Raw genomic sequence first — 27,189 nt, forward strand, 5'->3', positions numbered from 1 at the left:
GTCTTCCCCGGGCGTTTTCCAGGTTAGCAAAGGGATGTATTAAAAAAAAAAAAAATACTTTCTAAAGTTTACAGCCACCTTTATTTTTTTCTGACGTCGCGATTTATCCAGTCGAGAGTAAATTAATTAAAGGACATAATTCAGTTATAACAGTTTACAGACGTTTTTCTGCTTTATTAAACGATTTAAAATGGACAGACGGACGGACTGACGGGCGCTAGAGTAGAGTTGATAAGCTTAAGTGCTACTCTGGTCTAATTGGAAACATTCTTAGAAGCGTGCGGTCTTACAGTACGACACTTTTTATTGGTCGAAAGCGTTTATTCATCGATACCGGGGGAAGGACGAGTAGAATGATTGAAGAGAAGTGTTACTCTTGTAAGATAACCCCCATCTCCACTTCCCCCTCACTTCTTTTTCTCCTCCTCCTCGTTGTGTTTATGGAATGGGGGCTTTATGCTCCGGTTATTTTGTCTATTCGCGCGGGGCGTAACTAGAATTATACCTTATCGAGCGAGCCCCTATCAAAATTTAATTCTGTGACTCGAACGTTATCGCAGTTACGAAGTGGATATTCTGTTTTATGGGCATTTTTATGGGGTTGATGGAAATGAAATTTTTACTCGTGTAATGATTGAGGATTACTATATTTATACAGTTTTCTTTTCCCCTTCGTGCGGGGAGAGACACGGATTCGGGTTCGTAACGACCTTGAATGAAGCAAAACATGATTATCTGTATTATCATCTCTGGCTGGCTTGTCTCGTAGTCTAGTGCCAAAAGTGGATTTTGAATAGACTAAGGCGAGACGTCACGTAGAAATTAAGAATTATCTTAATCTTGGGGGCTAATTGCGGTGACGAATCCCAGTGGAATGTACTTTAGAAACTTCTAGTGTTTCTCTTTTGTTTTCTTTTGTTGCGCAAGTCGCGAATCTTCTCGTAAGAAAGGAAGTCGTAATGAATCGATTCAGTTTATGTTGTTGAACTTATGAAATGGGGTGGTGCAACAACATCTAAAACAATTGCAAAAAGTAGAGTGGACGTGTTATAATGGCCGTATGCAAAAACGTATTGAAACACGCGAGAACAAAGTAGTTCTTTCTTTTCGTAATGATAATTTGAGACACGTAGGATACCGCTACGTAATTTCTTAGTCGAAGCGAAGGATGGATAGGCTGAAAATTTAGTTTTTAATGCTACTAAACCCCAGTTTTCAACACCTCAAAATGTAAATATGTATCACAAAATAGGGTTAAAACACGCAATGCCAATCGTTGCTATATAAAAATGCTACATAATTTGCAATTACTGTATTGTATGTATGGAGGATCGCGGGGTAAATCCCGGATACTTCCGAAAAGAATATAATAATGAATATAAAATAATATAATTTGTAGGCCTATATAATATTTGTAAGGATAACCAAACGAGATTAACCGAAACTACAGTCGGATATCGTACTGTTAGGATCGTAATTGAGTATAAACTTGAGCGTCACGCTCACTTATGTTTCACCAAATAGGAGAAACGTACGGGTGCGTGACGCATTCTATATAACAAAATAGGTTACCATAACCATAACGTTTGCGCTGTAGTTCTGTTCTGCGTGCAATATTTAGTGTAGGTTTTTTTTTACGTAATAACACGTCATAATTACTGGTATTTTCTTTTTACGTAACTAAACCCAGGTGCGACACCTTCGGTGAACAAATATTGCACGTGGAAAATATTCAAATGCTAAATTAAATGAATTTTGCATTATCCGCACGACTGCTTTCCGTCAAGCAACGTTAATTGACTGAAAGGTTTTAGCGGTCGAAGCGTCAACTGGAAAACACATTTTTTTTTTTTCCTCCCGATCCTCTTTTCGTGTGAAGTGCGAGTGGTTGCAGTGTGTTTCCAATGAGAGATTATCGTTGGAGCTACGAGTAATGATAAATTCAAACGTGACAAGTTTCGATACCATAAAAATTAATTTTGAAAATAATTAAGATTCCGAGTTTAGGAGAAGAGCGAGCTTTAGAAAACTTTCGCTTTTCTTTTCTAGAGTAACACCTGGTCGAGCTCGACTTTTGACCTTCTAATGTACTTTTTCCCTCCCCTTTTTCTAATGCTTTTACTTTGCCGAGTGGTTCTTATATTTGAGGTTTTGAAAGGGGGATTGATTTATTGTCGGTATGATTTATGAATGCCGTTCTTAACGCAAATCTCTGAGGAATAATTTAAACTGATTTGTATTTAATTTTCTTTGCAGCCGAGGAGAACTCAGCACCTGTTGGTATATTCTACTGTCGGGTTCGGTTTTCATCGATGGATCCATGTATCTGCCCAGGAGCAGGTTAGTTACTTGCATTCTACCTTTGTTCGCTGGCGCGGTCGAACCGCTCATCCAAAAAAGTAAAAAAAAAAAAAAACTAACTAAATTGCCGTGGCACTCGACAATGACATTACTCTTTTACACTAACGTTGTATGACCTCTTCCGGGTTAGCGCGGACGACACTCCGAATCGTGCCCGAGTGGCGCCGGAATCGAAGCTGAGTTACGCTAAAGTGGCATCAGGCAAGGAAAAAAAAAGGTGTCGAAACATTTGGGAGGTCAGGAATAGGGTCAAATCCAACAAGGACGCTGGGGAGGGCGAACCCCGCGAGGACACGAAACAAGACCGGTTGGACGAGTAACTAGTCATCTGCCTTCCTCGTAGCCAGTCGAACAATCTCAGGCATGCCACTATGCATTCTGGGATACCTACTTGGCCACTTTCCGGTAAGAAGTGTTCCCGCCACCTTCGATCTTCTCTAGGATACTTATGGCCAGTGTCGCGAGATCCCGTCGTAGGTCATGACCTTCGTGCTACCATGTGCAGGTAAGGGTATTACCGTTACCTTCCGGGTCATCGAAAAAGTGTTAGACAGGCTTCTTAATCTAGAACGGTGTTAGAACGCGAAACCCGTAACTTACTCCCTCGAATGGCACCTATCGCGTTCGGTGGCTTAAATTTTCGTACAGATGGAAGCGGGCAAAAGGGCCAAAAAATTTCATACTTCCTATTACATTTTTAGCATAATGGGTTAGATATTTATAGGAAAAGATAAAATTAAAAAGCGAGAGCAACCAGTCGCTCCCGGGATTTATAAAAAGGTGTACATTGTGCAACAGGTTCTTTTCTGGTTCGGCCTCTAGCTATTTTGTAAAAGTTGTTATTGTGAAGGGTCAGATAAATAGCATTTGTTGAGTTTTTTCGGTGCATTGTACCGGGGAAAGATGGAAAAATAAAAATAAGAGGGCGACAGTCGGACGTCACGAACCCAGCTAAGGTATGCGGTTTGGTGAATGCTGCGATACATCACGAAAGGGTGCAATTTTTATGATTTATGAATTGTCCGTAATCCAATAAACAACATAAAAAAAAAAGAAATTTGCCACCAGAAGGATGGCATTTTCCAAAGTCGATGAGGCGCGGAACTTTATTCAATCTTCTATTTTTTTTTCTCCCCATCAAAATTCTCATTACAAAATCTCTTGTTGGCGTAATTGATACGTTGTACAACGCGAAGTCGATCAATTATTGTCTCGCTCGATATGTAAAAATTATATAAATATATATTAAAAATATGTGATGTAATTCTACATTTTAATAGGTGAATATATATATATATTTTGAATAGATTTTTTTCCTCTTTCTCCTATTCTGTTCGAAAGACATTTAATGGTGTGAATATGAATAATGCAAAGGGCAGGTGCTTCACCCGAAAATGTTAATTTTCGGTCTCCGAAGAATTTTAATGCATTTCTTCAAATACAAATGGTGTAGCACCCATTTGATTGTGTAAGATTCTTGCGCACGTGCAGTGTTTGGCTCCCTCTTTCGATGGTATGCGAGGCTATACGTCTACCGAAACCGATTCTCGCGCGAGGTCCTCCGATATCACGTGGCTTTGGGTTTGTGTATATTACGCATTCCCTTTCGTTTTGGGGGATGCGAAAGGCTTCGAGTTGCATTTCGGGAGAATTATACTTCGTTCGATGATATATATATATATATATTACCCCTCCGTTCGTTGGATACTTTGATTTGAAAAGAGCCAAACGGAGTCGATGAGGGTGTAAAACGCGCCGTTTCCATTTTAGTAGACTTAAGCACGCATGAATGGAGAACTGCCTATTGTTCGTCTATCCTTTGTGTCGTGCCGACTTCTTACAGGTAAAGCCAAGTTTAAGATACCAATCTAGTCGACGTCATCCGTCACGTGCGGAGTTGAACGACCGACGAATCGACCAGCGATTTCTCTACAACCGTTCGCATCCAAGTCTTGTAAAGATTTAGCCTTTTTTAAATAAATCTCCAGATGGGTAAATTCCTTTTAGGAAAAAAAAATGTCTCTTCCAGGGAAGGTGAAGTTCACCTTTTTAAAAGATTCGACTTTCTCCATTTTCTCTCCGAGCGGCGTACCGGAAATAGACCGTTTTCGCAGCTTCGCTTTTCTACTTCCGTTGGAGTCGAGATGACGTCACAGAAGGAGTGGGATGATAAAATTTGATTAGGAGGAAGGGGAGGAGCTTGGTAGCTTGCTTCCGTTTAGCCTCCTCCCCCACGTCGGGTCCGATCAAAATAGATTAAAGATGGTAAAGCGTTATGATCATTTTCCTTTCTAACCGAAAACATGCGTGCATTCGTCACTGTTTTAGATCTTGGGATAAATTCGATATCCGGTGACGAAACAAACTCTGAAAAATTCATTCCGTCATACTCGTTTGACTTAATGAAAAAGTTTGGCAGAATACTGAAGTATCTCTCCACCTTTTTAATCTACAAAATTTCGTACCGATTTTTACAGTTTCATATCAGTTCCTTGTTATCTCTATAATATAAACACCCGGAGCAAATCTTGTTTTGCCTTTGAAAAGGCTATTTTTATATTTAAAAAATAAAATAAACATCTAATTTATTATTTTAACATTAGAAACTATGAAAATAGTAATAAATTTTACGATCATTTGGCGTAAAATTTGCTGAATTTAAACAAAGTTTGCAAGTTTTATCGATTTTCCGAGTATACATTAATGAAATTCTGTAAAAATTCGGAAATAATTTCCTAAATTTACTCGCTCGGCAATCCACTTTTTAAAATCTTGATACTTTGTTCCAACTTCAGAACAATAAAAAAAATAATAATAATAAAAGAACTTATAACTTCGATACTTGTTAGGTCAAAACAAATCTATTTTTTGTAAGTTGATAGCAAGTACTAATCTTAAACGAGTCCACTTTGTGTAATTTTGATATAAAGTACATTTCACCATTACGATGGAGCAACTTATTAAATTTCAGAAGAAAAAAACAAAAATTTTTTTTACGAGGAATGTTTAATATGTTGAAATCTCTATAAATATAAACAATAAAGCAGAAATGTTTCGGTAATTACGGTGTTTAGTACAAAAAAAAAATAATTACGCGAAAGCATTTTATTATCTGGTGTTTCATAATAATTGAAGTTATTGTAAAAATGTTTCTGGGTCTCGTAATTTACATATTAAGTTACTAGAGCAAGCTGAATGATCTCTGTAAACGCGACAATGCTGCTATAATTCGATAGTTTATCGCATTCCATTGTTAAAATCGATTTGAACTGTTGCATTCCTTGATAAATTTTATTACTCTCAAAACAATTGAAATCGATTTTTCGAGAGCGAAACATTAAAAAAATCAATTAACAACGATTTCGATTGTTTCTTTTCTCGTACAGTTTAAAATCGATTACAATTTGAAATCGATTTTAATCGATTTCAAATTGTAATCGATTAAAATCAAATTGTAATTTATCCGTTTGAAATCGAATAAAATCGATTTTAATTGTTGGAAATATACCGAAAAGTTAAAATCAATTTCAACAATGAATGGTTGTAAATTGCCGAATAAATGATAAACTGCGGAGAATGGCAGCGAAACAAATGTTACAGGATAATTATCGTCGTGTTACAGACACTGTTTCAAACTTATAAAGTAGAATTGAAATAGCGCAATCAATATTTTTAAGAGTAAAAATTGTTTAAGTTATTAGGAAAATTAAAAAGAAAAAAAAAACCGAAAGAAGTGTGTAACAAATTATATTATCAAACTCAACACTATTAAGGTTGCTAAACAACTGCATCTATCAAGTAAACACGACCATCAAAAAACACCTCCTGGTATTTTATTTATTTAACAGATTAGTTCAGATTTAATTTTTAAAAAATAATAATAATAATTTTTAAATCTCGTAGCACGAGCGAAGCAGATTTTTACGATCCGCAACTATTATAATTTACAATTTACCTTTCATCACTACACTATCACATTATGAAGGTGATGATGCGATTGCACTTCACTAGTTAAATGTTTAACGTAATGTATCACGAAACAAAAAGTTTTTATTTATTTATAATTATTATTATAAATTATTGAATTAAATTAAATTTTATTACTAATTTTCTTTAAGATTTTCATTCTGTAATTTGCATTTATTGAAGATTTAACGAAGATTTCTTATAGAAAATTCGAAATATCGGATTTTCTATCTCGGTTCTTCCAGTACATTAATAATTGTAGAGATGTGTAGTAAACATTTCGAGGAAAGTAATATCCTGTCGAACAGGTAAAGTAGTTAGTTCCACTCTCTTCCAACGCGTACATCGTCCACGTGTATGGCAAAAAATCACAATTTTCCTCTGGCATTTTCGTCTCTATTGTTTCGGACACGAACGAACGGACGGACCCCGGAGGAGCCCTTTTCCTCCGGAACTCGATTAGGTAATTGTTTCGAGACAAGAAAAAAAAAAAAAAGGTAAAGACGATAATCTGTAGATAGGAAACAATATCCGCTCGAAAAGATAAGAAAAGAAACACTCGGGTCATTAAGGAGTTAATAAGTTGTGATGCGTGTAGCATAATACGACGAATATGGCCGTGTTCCTTTATTAAAATGCCGGATGAGTAATTGCTTTTGACAATTTATCGAGCATGCTCCGTTCACTTCCGTATATCACGTCCGACTGGTCGGGTGACATTTTTCTCCACTTCATTTCGTCTGCAGTTCCATCTGTAATTACTGCATCCCAATAAGTTCTGCGCATCGCCCCGATAAATTTGGTCGGTGTCTTTCGCGCGCCACCAGAACGAATGTTGATATTTTATACTCCTCTCCCGTGTTGCTCCGATGCTTATCCGTGGCGATTCATCTGTTTTGCCCATTCCGCTATCCTTTTTGGTATTAAAAGCAGGGTTCCTCCGAAGGGGTCTTCACGGATCTCCGAAACTGCAATGACTATTAATGTCAGATCGGTGGAATATCTTTTAGGAGTTTGAATATTAAATGAAAAATGCATTTTGGCCAACTAAAGTCAGGAAGAGCGGAGTTTATTTTCGTATTCTTCCTCCCCCGCACCGACAGAAAAAGCGACTTAAAAACTTTTCAGAATGGTCGAAAAAGCCAAAAAAAGGTAAAAAATTTGCACATTTCTTCGGCACTTACGTGACGTAACGTCATATTTCTCCATACAGAGAATCCGTTACTTATCTCGGCTTCATACATCAAGCAATTGTGAGGAGAAGGCAGGCAATCAATTTTCCTTCACCAGCTTTGCTTCCACTTCCGAACGAGGTGACATCATAACATCAGATAACTTTACCGATAAGGCGATAGAAGTTGTGTACGCGCCGCCCTATTATATGCGCCTGGGCTACCCCTCCTTTCTTCCCTCCCTCGGTTCCCGGGGGGGAAAAAAGTCGGAAAAAAGTAGAACTCATTAAAATCCGATCATTTCCGACAGGAGGTATCGGGATTTAGGAAGAAGTTGGATGGCCAGCTAACTACTTAAGCTAACGCATTAGCGCTTTTCGGCTTGATTAAGCTTTGGAAAAAGGCTTCCTCCTCCTCCTCCACCTCTGCAACTTTCTCATTAGAGGAAACCCGGAGATTTCTTCCTGCCAGGTGGCTTCCGCATTTTCGCTTTCATTTCCGAATGGTAACTTCCAACCGTGAGTAAGGGCAGGCGCAGACGGTGATTTGACGATCGCTTAACGCGTGAGATAGAAGGGGGGGATGGCGTGCCGCAGCACCTCCGACTCGTCACGCAAGTCTTGTAATTACTTGTCGCCGGATGGAATCCTTATCTGCACCCAAAGTAGTAAAGCACAAATGGAATTCTACCCCCTCCCTTAAAGTTTTGTTGCCAGGAAAAATGGACGAAGAGAAAAGAACTTTCGGATTTGTCGCGGTCGTTCGAACGAGATGACCCAAATTGGGAATGGTTAATTGTCATTAATTAAGGAAAATTGTCACACGGTCTCGTCGTAAACATCAGAAGGCTACTCACCCCGTCGCAAGATAAAAAACGCTCGTGACGTATTTTAAATCCCGTCATCCGGAGGATCCGTTACGCACGAAGCGACGGTGCGGAAAAGTCTCGGAGGGGGGATTAGGCGGACAAAAGGGCAGTCGAACCAAAAATCACTTTTTGTAGTTAAGGGTCTAAAACCAGACGTGGGCGAGGCGAAAGTAACTCGACCGCTACGAGATCTCGCGATAGTATAGCCCGAACAGGTGACCTTAATTAAGAGTTAGATGTGTGGAATCAAAAAATGGACCCACCGGGAATCGTCGGGGCGTGTAGAAAGCAGTAGTGAAAAACCGGGTTAACAGTGAATCTTTCATCAATACCGGGCTTTTGTCGAGTCGAAGCGTGAATAGAGAGGTTAACTAAAACCACCGACTTCCTAATTAGATTAGTCGTTGCGTCAGAAAAACTTGGGTTACGTAACGCACAATTAGAGATGGTAGAGTTTCGACGCCATATTCTTTTTTCTTCTTCTTTTTTAAGCAAAACGTCAGATTTAGCAATTTAATTGCGATTCGCATCACGTTTAATGTGCCACATACTCGCGAATTACGCAGTTAGATGCACCGCGCAACCAACGATTCATAAATCAGATTAATTTCCCTTACATGCCACCGATTCTTTGGTTTAATGGGCATCCGCCGACCGTTTTCCCATAGATTTTTGAGGTTTTTACAGAATATTTTTACGCTCTTCCCCCCCTTTACGGCTTACGTAATTTCACGTCACCCTTTTAAGTGCGAAAAAGAATTTTATAATTGCGCGTTAAGGAACTTCTTAATTAATGGCATTTGTCGACTCCGGCACGCTCAGTTTTGGTGGACTTTCGGAGACTTTTATTGTTTTCGTCTCGGAGTAGAGCAGACAGGCCGTTCTGTTAGATTTTAGTGTTTCTCAGAAGAGATTTTTATGCGTTCTTCCTTCCTCTACGCGGCGATCGCGTCCACTTCTCGGAATTGGCATTCGTATCGGATGACCACTCGTCTCGTTGCTACTAATTTTAGAAAATGCCACCCGACTCGGGGTTCGGTTGCGAGCTTACGAAATTCCGAGCGAAGACCAGGAAAAGTGTTTCCATTTTTTCTACCCCATGTTTATAGAGAGAGAGAGGAGAAAAAAAGATTGCCAAAATCGGAACCTACGACATCCGCGGTTACATCTGGGATTACCACAGATGCTTTCTTACACTCTAGCGGAGCGAGAACGCTGGAATTCTATAAATAAGTAGTGTTTTCTTTTCTTACTTTTCGTAAGAGGGAACGATGAATAGAAGATTCCAACTATTTTCTCTAACGGTCCGATTTAATCGAGTGAGATTTCATCTATTGCCGGAGCAGAGGGGGTAGCTCGGATAAGTTCGCTCTTCGGCCGCGAGGGGAGCTGCCGTCGGTCGTGTGGATTTACGCCGCTCGGGTGGCACAACCCCGATCATTGGCGATGTCGAAGGCGAACGGGTCGGCGGTCGATCGTAACCCGGGGTCGTAAGGTCGGGATATGGAGGCCCTGGGGAGAAGGCATAGCTCGTTCAAGGAGGGCGCCAAGAAACCGTCCGTCACTAAGAGGAGATTCTCGATATGGTAAGTTCTCCTCCCAGGTTTTTGCTCCGTTCGTTGTTGCCTTTTCGCTTTATTTAGGTCCCGGCGTCCAACTGCCAAATCTTTTCTCTTACGCTTCTTATCGATCGTTCTCCGCTTTGATAGTCATTTTTCCCGCGGTAATTCTCCAACTGGTAATCCTACGAACAAACTTTCCCGTCACAGTAGCATTCGACGCTCCATCCGATTCCCGATTTCGGCCGATGGGTCCGGGATCGAGTGCCGTCCCGCATCTGCTGGTAATCGCAAAACTTGGAAAATAAATGAATTTGCCACTTCCGGCGAAAGGGACGAGGAACGAAACGACGTTCCACCCCCGTTAGCCACCTTTTGAGGCCTTGGATCTAACGCTCCGGATGACCCGCTATCGTATCCGGACTAGCGGTTCCCGGGAATATTTTTTCGGGTCCGGTCGAATCCGTTATGGGTAGGATGCCCTCTCGGTATCCGCCGGGCGAAAAGACTCGAAAATAGAAAAAAAAAAAACGTGTCTAATTGATCGCCGTCTTTGGTTTTGTCTTCTTCCCGCAAAGGAAATGGTCTTTATTCGTGCGCCCAAGGCTGCCTAATCCAGACAATGGTGTTTGTTACGCGACCGTGATTATGCCGGAAATAATGGAGCCGTAGCCCAACGAACGTCCAAAGGGGGGGATCGGTGCCTCGTTCAGTTTCCGTAAAACGCTAAACTCATCGCTCTTCCGGCGATTGGAAACGGGAAATCCCAATTTTACCTATCCTCTTGCGCGGTGTTTGTTTAGTACCATTTCAGTCGCCGGATTGGCCGTGGTTGTGTGATATTTTGCTTCGGATGTCCTCGTAACTTTTCGGTTTTTCTTCGTTATTGGGTGCGCGCCGTATGCAGTTACTTAAGAGACATTGGGTTGTGTGGTGTGGCCGTCATCTCTCACCGGTGTGGCGTGAGATCTCGGTCACGGAAAGGTCCCCGGGTGGGCGTCGTCGGTGACTCATCATTTGTTATCTATCTTCCAAACATCGGTGAGTCAGAACGGGTCCAAATTGGCGTCGACGCCCGTGACTCTTTAGTATTTTCCTAATTATTTACCACCGCAAATTTTCCCGGGTGACGAGCTTAATTTTAACGAGTTTTATATTATGTTGGCTTCTCCTTCGTCCCCGGTGGTGTTGCGCGTGCCACGCACCGGGTACGGGAGCGGGGGTCGGAAAAATTGCGATTCTATTGTGACATCGATAACTGTTATCGAGTCTATATTATACCGACGTCTCTATACAGATTTTTTTTTTGGTTCCCCTTACCGTATTTCAAAGGAGGGGCGAGGAAACGGAATAGGAATAAAATGGGTCCCGTTTTTTGATAGACCGGCCGGATTGCGCGCCATCTGTTTTCTAATAAAAGCGTTTGGATTGCGCTTATTCCCAGCAACATCTGCCACTAATAGTTTTTTACGGGGAGGAGGGCATCTGTTAACTCCCGGAGCACCCATCGTCCCGTATCTGGCGACACCAACAAAAGGGGTTAATCGAATTAGAAAACGATATCCTCCGATGTAGTCGCGCTATTGTCTCGGGTTTTATTGTTCCCGCTCTAACAACTGTCGTATGCGACCGAATAACACGTAACGCGCCACAGGAAGTTACGTCGTTACCGATCGACGTTTCGCGGGGGAGAGAGACACTTTGTTTACTTCCGCCGTGGTTGGTTATTGCATATTTGGAAAATTTCTTAGGAAATGGCGCGCATAAAAAGTCCACCTCCGGGGCGATGCCGCGGCATATGCGACTCCGTTGTGCGCGCTCGTAACATCTGTCCTTCCACCCTACGGATGCAGTCGGCGGGGATAAAAAATTGATTACTTTTATGTAAAACGACGGCTGGCTCGACCCGACGCCCTCCTCGTTATCCCGCTTTATTATCCTTCGATTCGCCCGGTGACCCGGGACGCGTTTCGCATCTGTTCGACCTCTCTCGCGCCACCCCGATGCGACGCAGCCGAATACCCCGTCGTAAGGGTTTACGACACTCCTCTCTCTTAACCGATATGGATATTCGACGTTAAGTCGGGGTCGTTAAATCGCACGAGATGACCGCGCGCCGGGCCGTAACCCAGTTACGTCCGCTTCTCCGACGGATTTAGCGGGGTCGTAAAAGCCAACGGGTGGCGCGTAACCTCTCCCCCGGCGCTACGAGGTGACGGTAAAAGCGATTTTATTAGTACCCGGCGAGCGGCGAGATTTTTTATTTTTTTCCGGCCTTCTACACCGAATAAGTCGGCCGGGCGACCTTAAACGAGAGGAAGATCTCGGGGGACGTCGTCACTTTCACCTGTACCGACGGCGCGTGGCGCGCGTTTGGCTCTTCCATAAATCACCTCGGGTCTTCGGGAAGATGGGTGGAGTCCGGGTTTCGGAATTATTCAACGCGGTGCTCCCCGCGGGTCTCGTTTAATATTTATCGGATAATCAGTTTTTCCGGGCCTGGGAGGGGGCGAGAAACTCGGGGGTTATAGCCGGGAGCGACGCCTACGACGTTTGGACTCGTCCTTCGACTCCGATTAGATTAAGGTCTTTGTTACTGTAGAAGTTTGACCGATGGGTTTCAATAAGGAAGACCTAGTTAAACGTCATTCTACTTTTTTTATTACTGTTTCGGGGGGTTGTAATTTGCTGCTGCTGCTCCTCCTCCTCCGCACGGACCAGNTGAGATTCATAGAAAAGTTTTCCTAAGAATATTTCCAATCCTTTTCTCACACGAGAGAAAATGGGTTAGGGGGCGTTGGGTATAACTTTATGGAACAAAGGGGGCGGTGGATCGAAAAAGTTTGAGAATCACTGATCTAATGTATAAATTGCAAAGTTTTTCAAAATTAGGAACAAGAAACTATAAACCATATACTTTTAATATTATATTAGCAAATGGTAAAACAGTGATCAGGTTTTAATTTTAAAAAATAATAAAAGGAATGATAAAATTATTATATTTGCAAATTATATTTTTTCAATAATAGTTGAAGCTGGAACTTCTACAGTATATAAAGATCCTACACATACCTTACATACTTTTCTAGCAATTACATTTAATTAAAACAAATGTTTTCGGCTTGATTAATAAGCCTTTGTCAGGTTTTCAGAGAATCTATTTTTGGAATAAAGTCCAAAGATAAAATTTCTATTTAATAAAAACTTGACAAAGACTTATTAATCAGGCCAAAAATGTTTAACTAAATTTAATTGCTGGAAAAGTGTGTAAGGTGTGTTTAGTGTCTTTATATAATCATATTTTTGTAACGAAAGTTTGGTAAAAATTTTTGAAATGTTAAAAAGTAAATTTATTTTGATTCTGAGATAAAGTTATAAAAATTATATTAAAATTTAATTCCTTATCAATATCATGTATCATTTTAATTATTTCTTAATGTTTCAGGTGACAAGAGTGGTGCTTCTCTGGGTAAATAATCACTTTACGGACTTTGAAATGGATCCAGAAATGATGGAATTCTTAGAAAAATTTGAAGCCAGTTTAGAAAAAGAAGTAAGCACATTTTTAATTTGGAAAATTTGCATTACGTTCTAATTAAGAATTAATAACGTAGGCATGAGATTCGTCCTCGATCTCAGCAGTCTGCCCGTCACTTCAAACTGGTTGTTCTACCTACTTTCGAAAGAGTGATTGATGGCTCTATGCTTTATTTTTAATTCTTCTGCATGTAATTATAGTGAGAGCATTTAGCTTGTGCGATTAATTAATGTATATAAACTCTTATCTTTCAATAATGTTTATTTTTGGTATGTCATTTTTAAACAAATTTGAGTGTCATACATTGAAAACATTTTGTGTATACAAACTTATAAATTTTGTGGATCCTTGTGTAGCAAAATTTATTTTGCATGCTTGAAGTTTATTTGTTAGCAGAATTAATTGGTTCGCTTTCTAATATAAAAATAAATATTCTAAAATGATTTATTAATTTATTTTTTTATTAAAAAATTGTTANTTGGTCCCCCTTACCGTATTTCAAAGGAGGGGCGAGGAAACGGAATAGGAATAAAATGGGTCCCGTTTTTTGATAGACCGGCCGGATTGCGCGCCATCTGTTTTCTAATAAAAGCGTTTGGATTGCGCTTATTCCCAGCAACATCTGCCACTAATAGTTTTTTACGGGGAGGAGGGCATCTGTTAACTCCCGGAGCACCCATCGTCCCGTATCTGGCGACACCAACAAAAGGGGTTAATCGAATTAGAAAACGATATCCTCCGATGTAGTCGCGCTATTGTCTCGGGTTTTATTGTTCCCGCTCTAACAACTGTCGTATGCGACCGAATAACACGTAACGCGCCACAGGAAGTTACGTCGTTACCGATCGACGTTTCGCGGGGGAGAGAGACACTTTGTTTACTTCCGCCGTGGTTGGTTATTGCATATTTGGAAAATTTCTTAGGAAATGGCGCGCATAAAAAGTCCACCTCCGGGGCGATGCCGCGGCATATGCGACTCCGTTGTGCGCGCTCGTAACATCTGTCCTTCCACCCTACGGATGCAGTCGGCGGGGATAAAAAATTGATTACTTTTATGTAAAACGACGGCTGGCTCGACCCGACGCCCTCCTCGTTATCCCGCTTTATTATCCTTCGATTCGCCCGGTGACCCGGGACGCGTTTCGCATCTGTTCGACCTCTCTCGCGCCACCCCGATGCGACGCAGCCGAATACCCCGTCGTAAGGGTTTACGACACTCCTCTCTCTTAACCGATATGGATATTCGACGTTAAGTCGGGGTCGTTAAATCGCACGAGATGACCGCGCGCCGGGCCGTAACCCAGTTACGTCCGCTTCTCCGACGGATTTAGCGGGGTCGTAAAAGCCAACGGGTGGCGCGTAACCTCTCCCCCGGCGCTACGAGGTGACGGTAAAAGCGATTTTATTAGTACCCGGCGAGCGGCGAGATTTTTTATTTTTTTCCGGCCTTCTACACCGAATAAGTCGGCCGGGCGACCTTAAACGAGAGGAAGATCTCGGGGGACGTCGTCACTTTCACCTGTACCGACGGCGCGTGGCGCGCGTTTGGCTCTTCCATAAATCACCTCGGGTCTTCGGGAAGATGGGTGGAGTCCGGGTTTCGGAATTATTCAACGCGGTGCTCCCCGCGGGTCTCGTTTAATATTTATCGGATAATCAGTTTTTCCGGGCCTGGGAGGGGGCGAGAAACTCGGGGGTTATAGCCGGGAGCGACGCCTACGACGTTTGGACTCGTCCTTCGACTCCGATTAGATTAAGGTCTTTGTTACTGTAGAAGTTTGACCGATGGGTTTCAATAAGGAAGACCTAGTTAAACGTCATTCTACTTTTTTATTACTGTTTCGGGGGGGCTGTAATTTGCTGCTGCTGCTCCTCCTCCTCCTCCTCGCACGGACCAGCTAACGCGTTAGCGGCTTCGGAATGTTTCGGCAAATCGCCATTAGAAAGAAAAAATGAATTGCGCATAGGGTGGCGCCTTCCTCGTGCAGCTTGGTTTAAACGGAGATGCAAATGGTAACGGTTTGGTAGTCTTTCTTTTCTTCTTTCCTTATCAAATCCGAGTTTGGGGGAGGAAAACTCTGTCTCCTTTTTAACATAATAAAACGTTTAGGAGGAGAGACGCGGCCGCCGGCGCGTTTCTCCTCCCCCACAGGCTACATTTCGGATAATCTTCCGATAGAATGGGTAACCGCAGACGCAACAAATTCCTCTATTGTGGGAAACCAGTCGTTTTTTAAGGCTTTCGACATTCCCCTGGTTTAGAAGATGTTTCTTTCGCTTTCGGTCGCGACGGTTTCGTAAGTAGGCGCTTGGAGCGTGAGAATCGCTTAGGTTTAAATCCGAAGAGTTCGGATTCGAACTCCGTCCTATAGTGGGACGTCTCGTAAGTGGCGCGGCTAATTGAATGTTTTCAAATACCTCCGAATCGGCGAAGCGACGCGGTCGTCTCGGGTCGCCACTCCGAGAAGAACACCGCCTTGCGGACTTTTGTTTCATTTCGACGACCAAGGGTGCGACAAGATTCGGAGACGAGAGTTTTGACTTTTCGCCGGGTGCCGCTTTGCATCCTCTCGTGCTTGGCCTCCGAAATTTCTGGCGGTGTCCACCTCGTAAAAAAAAAAGGCCACTGCAGTTTTTGCCAGTTTATTGTATTTGGAAACGTTGGACGAGATGCGGAGAGAGATGGAAAGTGATTCTCCACCACCAGTATAGCCTATTTGAATAAGTAATTAGAAAAGAGAACCTCTTTCTGGTCTCGGCTCTTAAAGGCTTTTCGGATTAAGCAATAATAGAAATTTCTTGTTTTCCCCGGGCGTTTATCCTCTTCGCTTCCTTTAATTAGTCAAAAACCGTAGCGCAAAAATTCGCTGGTGCCATTTTCTCCCGGCGTATCGATAACCCGAAGTCCGACTTTCGGCCGGATCGACACCTAACCCGCTTTTTTTAATCCGCAATTCCATTTTAAAGCTAAAACTCGATAGAGAGATAATAATTAACGGTATCGATTCGGAAGAAAAATGGCCGTTGGTCGTCAGAAGGGAGGGTGTAGCCGTTGGCACCCTTTGCATTCTAACGTAAGTAGGATCCGCCGATTTACTAGTTGAGAAGTCGGCCGGACGATAAATTTTTTGCTCGTTAAAAATAATGACGATTGGCGATTGTTTCGCTACCACTTTCTCCCGTTCGTTACCGGTGGCTTAGACATTTCGTCCGCCTGACCTTGGCCACGTTCGGATGCCTCCGAAGAACACCCACCAGTATTATCCACGAGTCCCGATATAACACTGTTGATAATTCCGTTTTATATGAATTCCATGTTGTACGAGTCACTTAGATTTTACAAATACTTGAGCCGTTCACAGCCCGGAACACGTATTTGTAAAATCTAAGTGACTCGTACAACATGGAATTCATATAAAACGGAATTATCAACATTGTTATAGGGGGGTCGACTGTACTTCTACGCTTTCCTTTCTGCTTAATGCAATTCCGGTAATCGTCGGAGCGACTTTCAAATTTCGGATGAAATTCCTCTGAGTTTGGTGACCACGCTTCGAAACTGTTGGTGGTTTGATGGATGAACCCGACTCCCTGTCGGTTAAATAGTTTTTTCTTTTTTTTTTTTTTGCCGTAAATAGTCGGACGAACTGGATTCGTAACGGTTAAAAAATTTTACGGCACCGTGGGGAGGTCGAACACGCGCATAAATTATCGCCCCCGTCAGATAGATAACTTCCAACTGAGCGAAAATGGCGGCGGATTCACGTTACGTGAGTTATACGGATTATTACAGTTATCGGCACTTCGTAAAGAAATTTAAAGTTAAATAAATAAGAGCCGTAATGTTATGCCCATTATTGAAACTCCATTATTTGGATTTTTAATGTAATTAAGTGTTCGAAAATATTTTAAATGTAATACCGAAACTTAAGCGAGTATATAATTATGTTTTAAATAGGAATTTCTACCGAGAAATAATTACGTTAATCGGACGAGCGGCCATTATAGTTCCGAATTCGGTTCGAAGTTGCCAGACACGGGGAAACTCGTCGTCATCGGCCACCTAGCGGATAAATAGTTTACTCCCGATTAAGTTGGAGGAGGACCGTGCAGAGTAGGACAACAAAGGCCCCGGGCGGATAAATAGTCGCCACCCACCAAATTCGTTGAAGGGCGTGGGGACCATCGATACGATAGGAGAAAAAGACGAGCGGTCGTTCGATGTGGCAAATTGCATCGGGGGTCGAGTCGGAGGGAGAGCACGAACCCGGCGGTGCCCTCTTTCGTGATCCGGGCTCATCGATCACCGAGACCGGCACCACGCCCCGTTTTTAGCATCTCGGCGTTTTTACGACGTTCGTCGCGTGGAAACGGGTCGATAAGCCCCACACCTGCTAAGGAACGGGCGCGCATCGGCCCGATCGTGATTTATCGGTCGCACCGGTTTAACGGATTCGAACGTTGAGTTAAAGTAAAGACCGCCGTCCTCTTTGGCTTAATTATTAATCGGGTCGGAGCCGGCGCGAGCGACCCAACCCGTCCGACCACACCTCCTCCCCGTTAGTTAAAGACGACGTTGCCAGACGGAGCCACCTTCGCCCACACTCCTTCCGTCCCTCCGTTTGGCCCCGAGCAGTCGAACTCGGGTCCGTCTACGGGCACGACCGAGCGCTCTCGAACCATTTTCTACACCCCCGGACGCTCACGTGACGGACCGTGGGAGAGAGAAAGAAAGACGCGACGTCACGCCATCCCGCCGCCGTTTCTTAAAATTCGTTGGGTCTCGGCCGGCGTTGCGTCGACGACTCGCGCGTGGATGGCCTCCTCTCTCGTCATCGTTTACAAAACGTCCCCGACGACGTCACCATTTTGTATCCGAAGGGGTATCGGGCAGGCAGGGAAAAGCCAAGATGTCTAAGTCCAAAATGGATTTGGTCTTGGCCGAGCTGAAGGCCAGCAACCGGTTTCGGAGGTGCCCTCTTTCTGCTTTTCTTCCATCCCGAAAACTAGAACTATTTCACCTTACACTTTCTGTCTTTTGTATCTTTGCAGTTTCGGCAAAAGGTCCGGAGGAAGCGGAAGAAGGGTTAACGAATGCCTCATCCTGGAGCCTTCCGAGATGATCGTGGTGAGTATTGGCTGCACTTTTTTTTCTTTGTTTACGAGTTGCCATCCTCCCGCCCTCCCACGTCGACTTTACCCACCGAGAGACAATTACGGGGATATTTAACCGCACTTATTCTATCTTTAGAATCTGATCGTTTTGGCTCTGTGCCCTTCGCCGCGGCGGCGAGGCCGTTCGGACCGCTTCTCCATTGCTGACGCTCTAAATCCGTTCGTCTGCCCTTACTTTTTGTGTAATATTCTCAGGTGGAAGTTGCCTTTAATTTTCCTCTTACCCCGAGGACGAGCGTCTATCCGAGTGGCTTCCGCCTCGTTGCCTCTAATTCGATCCAAACTCTCCGTTTCGTCCTGCCTTCGGGACATACGAAGAATCGTCGATGCGACCGCGTATCGACGTCGACGTCACTCGCATTAAGCGAGTAATTTGTCATTCCGCACCACCCCGGGGGTTAGAAGATTTAGCGTAGAGGAGAACCGATGCTGTTTCTTTATTAGTTTACTCTCGTTCGCTTCCGGACGTAATCTCGCCCGGTTGCACCCGAGAGTTCTACGGGGGACCGTCCGAGGGGTGACGGACCCGATTGCGTCACCGTCCGTCGAACGGAGTAATTGCTTGCCCGGCTCGAAACCTCGACCGGTCGTTAAGCGGTTTAATGTTGCGCCTCTAAATATAATCCTTGAGATAGCGAGAAAGATGCTAACACAATTCGGTTTTTGGATACTTGACAAGCGTAGCGGGGAGCCGATTTTAGAAGAATTCTATTGTTCTTCCCATGGTGTGACAACCGCGCGCCACCATCCGGGTCTTACGCCAGTTATTTTCGTGAATCCGGTCCGTGGCCGGAGAATGATTAATCGGGGATACGCGAGAGCAAACGGTGACAACCCCCCCCCCCTTCTGCACTCGCTCCATCGCGCGCGGTGGCAATTCGTATCCAATTAGGAACATTAACGAGCCGGGGTCGAACTTTCGGCTAACCCACAATAGCCATTCTAATACGACGAAGTTTATTACCGAACGACGTTAAAGTGGCTAATTGCGTGCGAGGAGTTCGAAAGGTCGCGACGTAAAGGTTTCGAAGTACGTGTAAAAATGATAAAACGTGAGTGAAACGTTAACGTCTGAACGAGAGACAGGTGTAAAGGATCGGAAACACAAGGGAACGAGCCACGTTCGCCCACTTACAGTGTTTCGAGGTGTTTAAACGTAACTAAAAAATGTCAGGGAGTGCGAAACTTTCCGAAGAGATCTGTAAAGTTAGATGATGCGTGCGAGTGTATTTGCGTATTTCACATCGTTTTTTACAGACCGTAAAAAGAAACAAAAATTAGGAAACTTTACTGTAAAAACGTAAGAGTAATTAAGAGAAGTAACTGGCGAAAACCCCGTAAAAAATGCATCAAGGTTAGATTATGCGTAAAGGTTATAAACTGCGAATTATTTAAAAATGTAAGGGTGTAAAGTCGTAAGTAAAGGACATAAAAGATGACAATGAACGTGGTAGAGGAAGCGAAGTACGGGTTTCGCCTCCGAAAACAAGAAAATAAAGATTAACAGATTTAGAAGGTTAAATTCCAGAGTCGACATTGCGAAACGTTTCGGTTTTTCGTCGTCGAATGATTTAAAAAAAAAGAAAAGAATGCTTCCTCTCCCCCGAGAACCGAAGTACAAGCGGATTAGTCGAGTAAATCTGTCGATAGACACTTGAGTAAACCGAGTACCCGGTTAAAAAACCTTTGCAAAAGTAATTAATTAACCACCTTTAAAGAAAGAAGAATCGATTACGATGATGGATGCGCCCATTAACCGCCGGAACGGACAGCGATAACTGTTTTCTACTTTTTCTCTCTCTCTCTCTCTCTTCTCGCTCCTATCGAACATCTCGCTAATAGCAAATCGATAATCGAATTTTACAAGCGCTTCGTTTTCCTTCGATTATTTTTCTATCCGGGCGCGTGGTCATCTCACTTTCCCTCGGCATCAACACCTGCCTGTTTCCATGGAAACCGGCCGGGAACTCCGAACCAGTGAAAGAGCGTGAGTCACGAAAGACGTGGATCTCTTCTCCCTACCTCAAGAGCCGCTAGCGGACGAAAGGAAGTTTTGAGGGGGAAATCCTCCTTTTTACTTCTATCACGCCTTAGTAAAATTTTCCCTAATACCCGACTGACCATCGCCTTACTTTAACGAAGAAGTACGTAAGAAATTCCCTACGATTTTCCCTAAATTATGTAGATTTTTCCCTACATTTCTTCCAGACCGAAAGTTGTCGAACGTCGAGCGATCTAGATATTTAGGTTATGGGTTGGTGTCCCGGGGTGTTGCCGCAATTAACCTGTGGACCGGTCGTCCTAACTAGAAAGACTTTTTTTTTTATCGCTCTCGCCGATACTTCCTGGCGAGTAAAGTATTCCTGGCGAATTTAAAAGGTCACTTTATCGTTCTGGGCTACTTGGAAAAGTCCATTAAAAGGTGAAGGGTTAGACCGAAAGCTATAAAGATAGCGAGTCTCTTCCGGAAGCGTTTCCTTCCGAGCACTTAAAAGAAGATAGCGATAGCGAGAGGCGATTACGAAAGCGACATTCTTAATATTGTTTTAAGCTTCGATGGGTCGAACCCGAGTCTGTAGCTGGCGTGATCCCGAAATTTACGGAAGTCGACTCTGCGCGAGGTGACGAAAATCTCGAGATTCGCTCCTTGGCCACCGGAGGCGTTAAGTAAGAGGAAGCGGTTTCGTGACGTAACCGAATGACTGGCCTAACCGGACGTAAACGAGTGGATGTAGCGCGGCCTTCGATAACGGGACGTTGCGTGTGTTTTCGGGCGGCGATGTCGATGCCGTCGTTCGTCGTATGTGGACAAGAACACGCGCGTGGATGCTGCGATTGAATGCGACCTCTGACCCGGTGAAGGGAGAACGATCCGCCCACTCGATTTTGAAGGCGCGAGCTAACTGGGGTAAGTTTGGTTTTCCATCGTTAACGTCGTACTAATGTACGCTCTTATCCCGGAACAAACATAAATAAATGGAAAAACACGGCGCATTTCTGTGTTATAAACGGAAGATACGGTTTTAAAGTGGCGACGGTCTGACCCGTCTTCATTTTTTGGCTGCCGGCGCGCGCGTCGTAGCACCCCTTTTCCCTCGAAAACGATTGGCGAAGGTCGCCAGAAGGATAGCGATCTCGACAGAAACAGTTTCGTTCTCTTAAAAAAATATAATAAAATAAGCAAGTAGTAGTTCGCCGGGGAGTGACGTAAGTCGTTATTTGCGTATTAAGTGGCGAGGACGAGTCCATCTTCGATTGACTTCTTCCTCTCTTCTAAGAAACCTCGGAGATTGTTTTTGTTTCGTTTCCAGAAACGAGAAGCGACGCGATGTCGCGTCGCCGTTTCTGCTCGTCCAAAAAAAATCGCTAATTGTTGCTCGTTTCCTTTTAACAATTTCCGAAAGTTGAATGACGGGAAGCGAGGGAGCGGAAACGGGAAGTGCGTGTCGTTAATGAATGAATGAATAGCCGGATAGAAACTTGTGTATTGTCGCCGTGTTTTGCGTCCCGGATAGAAAAGAAAAAAAAAAAAAAAACATTGCGAATTTTGTCGCGGTAAACCCGGCCGGTCGTCGTGGCAACCTCCGTCGGGGGTGGTCGCGTAGGTGGTACCTGAAGTAATCTTTCATCCCGGTCTCAGGTAAGTCACTAGGTGAACGGGATCTTCCGGAAGACGAGACTAACAATCGTCACGCATCTCTCAGGTATGCTAAAAGCGACTTTCTCTCGGACTCGTCCTCCCGTCTCTAAAATTAATCGCGGGCATTCTCCTCCCCGCCGGATCGAAATGTTACCTACCCGTTGCCAAGCGACCGGATTTTGGTCATTATCCGTTTACCCGACTAACGTCGACCCTCCCGCAGTTTTTAAACATAGAATTTTATTTCTCTTTATTAACATTTTCGTTCCTAATCCGGATCGCTTCGTCTTTTATTAAATTGTTTTGACTGAAACAAAAAAAAAAACGGGAAATGTGGCAACCCTTTCCTCTGCGCCAGCGTATACCGCGCATGCTCGCCCCGGGCAATTACCTAATTGGATAATTTGAATTTAAACGCTTTTTTAACGATTCTAACCTCCTGCATATTTATGACTCTGTAGTGGTTTTTCCTCCGATATCTGGGGGTGATTTTTCTCCCTGTTTCTAATAATCTCGATTTAGCGCAGCGTTTTCCTCTCCCCCGACTATTTAGTTTGCCATGAAAATTCAATTTCCAAAATCTCTTTGACAGTTTAAAAAAAAGTTAACAGAATTTCTCGACACGTCCAGAAAAGATTTATTTAAAAAAATAAAAAAAATGCTTTTTAATCCGATTGATTGGCGTGCCCCTTACGGCTATTTGTGGAAACAAAATTAAAAATCCCACTCGATGATTATCCGTGACGTCTCTCGCTGTTGACGAACGTCTTCGATTATCCGGCAGATCGAAATTTTATTTTATTCTCCTCGAACATAACTCGACATGCAATTATCTAGTTAAGTCGTTTAAGATGGAGAATAGTAGTAGTGTTTCCCGACTAATCGACGCTTTTAACTGTTTAATTCGAGGGAATTAAATCATGTGTATATTTAAAAAAAAAAAAACACGAGAAGGCTTCCGCCATCTTGTCCGCGTTTTCTTTTTTCTGTGTCAAATTTTGAGTGGCGGAGAGTCGATTTGCATCCGCGATCGAAGACGGCGGAAGTTTTTTTATGCTCGAATGAACGAATTGTGGCAATTTACTGGTAAATTCTTGGCTCGGTTTTGAAGAATTTGGGGCGTCGTCCTCGCCTTGGCCTACAAAAATCTGTCCTTCGACGCCAATGTACGGCTGTAACGCAAATAATCGCTCCTCGGGTTGACGTTTATTTATTTACACACGTGACCGTCTAGAAAACGGACGATGATTTAAGTAACGACGAAAGGAATTTGCTCCGGACCGATGCCGATTCTCAAGATGGCCGACGGTTTGTTTACTTCTCACGCATGCCCAGTTATTATTAATCCGCCAAATAACTCGTGCCGCGTGACGTGTTGAATTTGAATTTATGGTAAATCGCCATCCGATTGGTTAATTCGGTCGATATGGTAATTTAATGTAGTATTAGTGATGTTTGGGGAAGCTTTTCGACTTTATTATTATTTTTTTTATATAATTTCTTTCTGTAAACGTGACGACGTGCAATTAATGGAGTAATGTTGAGTGTTAACAGGTTCTGTGTTTTACTTTTAAAGTTTACTTTGCCTTTAATCGAATGTAATTCTTTAAAGTGTCGATGTCGAAAATTGATTAGATGGGCCAATATACTTTATTGGGTAATCAATACCCCAGTTGAATCTTTCACTCTGAAATTTTTCCATCCTCTAATTATTTTAATTAATTTATGATGTATTCTGGGTGTTTATGGTGGGGCTTGGAATTTTCTGGGTGCGGTGGGGGGAAGGTTCATTTTATGAAGTTTTTATTGCTCCCCGATACTTTGTAATTTATTTTTATCATTTATTTGTCTAGAAGAATAATAACTTTTATGAGAAATTTTATAGCATATTTTTTTTTTTGGTCCTATAATACAAAAATCCATTACCAAGAGAGTAAATCCGTTCGCGTTGTTCTCCCTCCTTCTCCGTTACCATGCGGAGAAGTGTACTTTGGATAAGGTTTCTTTTCGAGTGGGATATTAAGTCCAATGGTGGGTCGTAACGTTTTTATTGCATATTTCTTTCAGATTGATTATCCGGATGTCCAGCTGATGCGACCCGGTCAACGTCAGTCATGCACGACTATGAATTTGGAGAAGTTGCTGGCTTTGGAGCAAGAAGAAGTATCTGTTGCCATAGATTCCAGACAGCACGTGCATTTGGGTAGCTTCGAAGATCAACATTTACGACACTTACAGGTTTAGTATTTGAATCTTTACACATCACACTTGTCAGAAATATTAAAAGAAAAATAAAACATTATTCTTATGTTTTGTATGCCTAATTAACAAATTACAATAGAAAAGAAGTAATTTTTTTCTTATTCCTGGATTGAATAAAATAAAATAAAAAATTAATATTATTTAACAAGAAACTCCGATTACTCTTTTGTCATAAACACAATCATGAAAAGTTAATGTATTAGTTATCATTAAAGAGAATGTTATATCTTTCTTCTGAATAACCAAGAAATTAGTTTTTTTCTGGTAATTTTGATGCATAATGATGCAACTTCTTATGACCTAAATTTGATGTTATTATGTAAATAGCATCCACTTAATCACAATTACCATTTGGGCTAAGAAAAATTACTAACAATTTTTTGAGATCTTTTAACTTTTTTATGAAATAAACTGAATTTATTCCTCAAATTTATTATATATTAATTATAAATAAAAATCTTCATTATTTAAAATAATGTTGCATGTAGGCCTATCACTATGAGAAAATTAATATTGAATATACTATTTAGTTAAATCTAGATTACCAACCAATGCAGACAATGTTGCACCGAAACGAAACATTGCTGAAATCCAACCGGAGTTCTCACAGCAGTGACAGTTCTTCCGCATATTCCGGATCGGACACAATGCAGTCCGCACAATCTTCACTGGATGAACAAGAAGTAGATCTTTCTGGTTTGGTTGAAGGCATTGTTGATTCTGATGAAGAAGAAGAATCTATTGATGTAAATACAAAAATTTAGTTATTTATATATACATATTGTTAGTTACTATTACTTGAAACTCCACTTAGTGGCTTAATTAAATCATCTCCCAAACAACAGTCAGTTTAATTTAAAACAATCCTTATTCTACTTTATTTCAAATTTAAATCAATCTTTTGTTCTTGTAATTATGGAAGTTAAATTTATTTATCTTCTTCATTTATTTTGTGTCATATTTTATTATAGTAGGAAGGGAAAAAATCTATTGTAGTTAAAAGTGCAAAGTCTTTCCAAGAAAACTTAAGCCACATCTGTGATAAAGGAAGATTAGTTGGTAGAAGCAGGGAGCCGAAATAGCTTTTAAAAGCCATCAATTACTTAGCCATCAAAAGCAGTTCGAGCCATCGTAACTACATATACTTGATTTGTGTTCACTTAATAATTCTTCCAATATGGCTTACAAATATTTGAGTTGATTTATGGAATTTCCTCTGGCTTTTGCATGGGCAGCAGATATCAGAAATGGTTTCAAATCCCAACGTTGTAAACTTTATTAGTAATAGTTCTGTGAAAGTATTGAATTATTAAAAAAAATTGTTCCTATTCCTCTTGATGATAAATAAAGATAAATACATTTAACTTGCCATTTTTTGAATGTGCTGAAGTTACATTTTATTTGTAAAATTTGATAAATAATTATTTTCATTTTTATGAAAAATTTTTTTATTTAATTTTGTCAAACTTTATATGAAAGATGTGTGATTTTACTTTAAAATAAAAGTAAACTGTGTGGATTAGAATAGTTTTCAATTTTAAATTTATTTTGTAAAATGTAGATATGATTACTTTCAGAGCCTTCCCATTAGAGATCCTTTAAGAGAATGTTTAGAAAAAGAGCCATGCGATCGAACTGATGATGATATTGAAGTATTACTTGAGCTACAGCATTTACCAGTATGTTAGTTATAACATTATTGATGGAAAGAGTATTAAGAATGGGGAAAAAATAAATTTGTGTTAATTTTATTTTAGCCATTTGCTAATATGACACTTGCTGTAAGAAGAGCATTATGTGCCGTAATGGTTTTTGCAGTAGTAGAAAAAGCAGGAACGATAGTATTAAATGATGGCGAGGAGTTAGATTCTTGGTCTGTGATAATAAATGGGCATGTAGAGATTGAATTTCCAGATGGAACATTACAGGAACTCCATGTTGGAGACAGGTTAGTATTTTTCAAAATAGATAGTATTGATACTGATAGAACAGAAGGTAAAATATTATTAAAATTATAAATTTATATACTTTAAAAATATAGCTTTGGGATCATGCCGACCATGGAAAAAATGTATCATCAGGGCGTGATGAGGACAAAAGTTGATGACTGCCAGTTTGTGTGCATTGCACAAAATGATTATTATGCTATCTTACATCAGGGTGAAGAAAACACAAGAAAGCTGGAAGAAGATGGTGAAGTGGTACTGGTAACTGAACACAGAGTTCTCGATGGAGGAAGCCGAAGGGGTCACGTTGTCATAAGAGTAATACTGCATTAATAAATTATTTATCATCATCAAAGAAAAAGTTGAAAACTAATTTTAATCAAATGACAAACAGGGAACCATTGAAAGGATGATGGCTCATCTGGTAGAAGATAACGCTATGGATCCTGGTTACGTGGAAGATTTTTTGTTGACTCAAAGGATATTTATTTTTCCCACAACCGTAATATCTGATCATCTTCTCCTTTGGTTTGGCGATCCTTTACTCAGAGATAAGGTAAAATTCATATTTTAAATTTAAAAATATATATTTTTTAATTATTATTTAAAGTTATAAATTTAATAATAATAATAATAATAATAATATAAATAACCTGCGGGTAAATAGCACTTGTCTGGTGAGAACCTCACCGGGTACCACAT

General features: G+C 41.6%; 1 protein-coding gene across 1 annotated transcript in view; it reads left to right on the top strand.

Moving 5' to 3' along the window:
* Positions 1 to 27,189, top strand: part of LOC111637379 (rap guanine nucleotide exchange factor 6-like) — an 88,479-nt gene that overhangs the window by 46,962 nt on the left and 14,328 nt on the right. The window contains exons 5-12 of the mRNA XM_023382853.1: positions 2,257 to 2,340; positions 18,517 to 18,592; positions 24,347 to 24,517; positions 25,072 to 25,287; positions 26,119 to 26,220; positions 26,299 to 26,489; positions 26,583 to 26,805; positions 26,882 to 27,043. Coding sequence (XP_023238621.1) covers positions 2,257 to 2,340; positions 18,517 to 18,592; positions 24,347 to 24,517; positions 25,072 to 25,287; positions 26,119 to 26,220; positions 26,299 to 26,489; positions 26,583 to 26,805; positions 26,882 to 27,043 — 1,225 coding nt within the window. The remainder of the gene's footprint in view (positions 1 to 2,256; positions 2,341 to 18,516; positions 18,593 to 24,346; positions 24,518 to 25,071; positions 25,288 to 26,118; positions 26,221 to 26,298; positions 26,490 to 26,582; positions 26,806 to 26,881; positions 27,044 to 27,189) is intronic.

This window comes from Centruroides sculpturatus, unplaced genomic scaffold (assembly GCF_000671375.1).
Source record: "Centruroides sculpturatus isolate CEXI.00-Female unplaced genomic scaffold, Cexi_2.0 scaffold1158, whole genome shotgun sequence".
NCBI lineage: Eukaryota > Metazoa > Arthropoda > Arachnida > Scorpiones > Buthidae > Centruroides > Centruroides sculpturatus.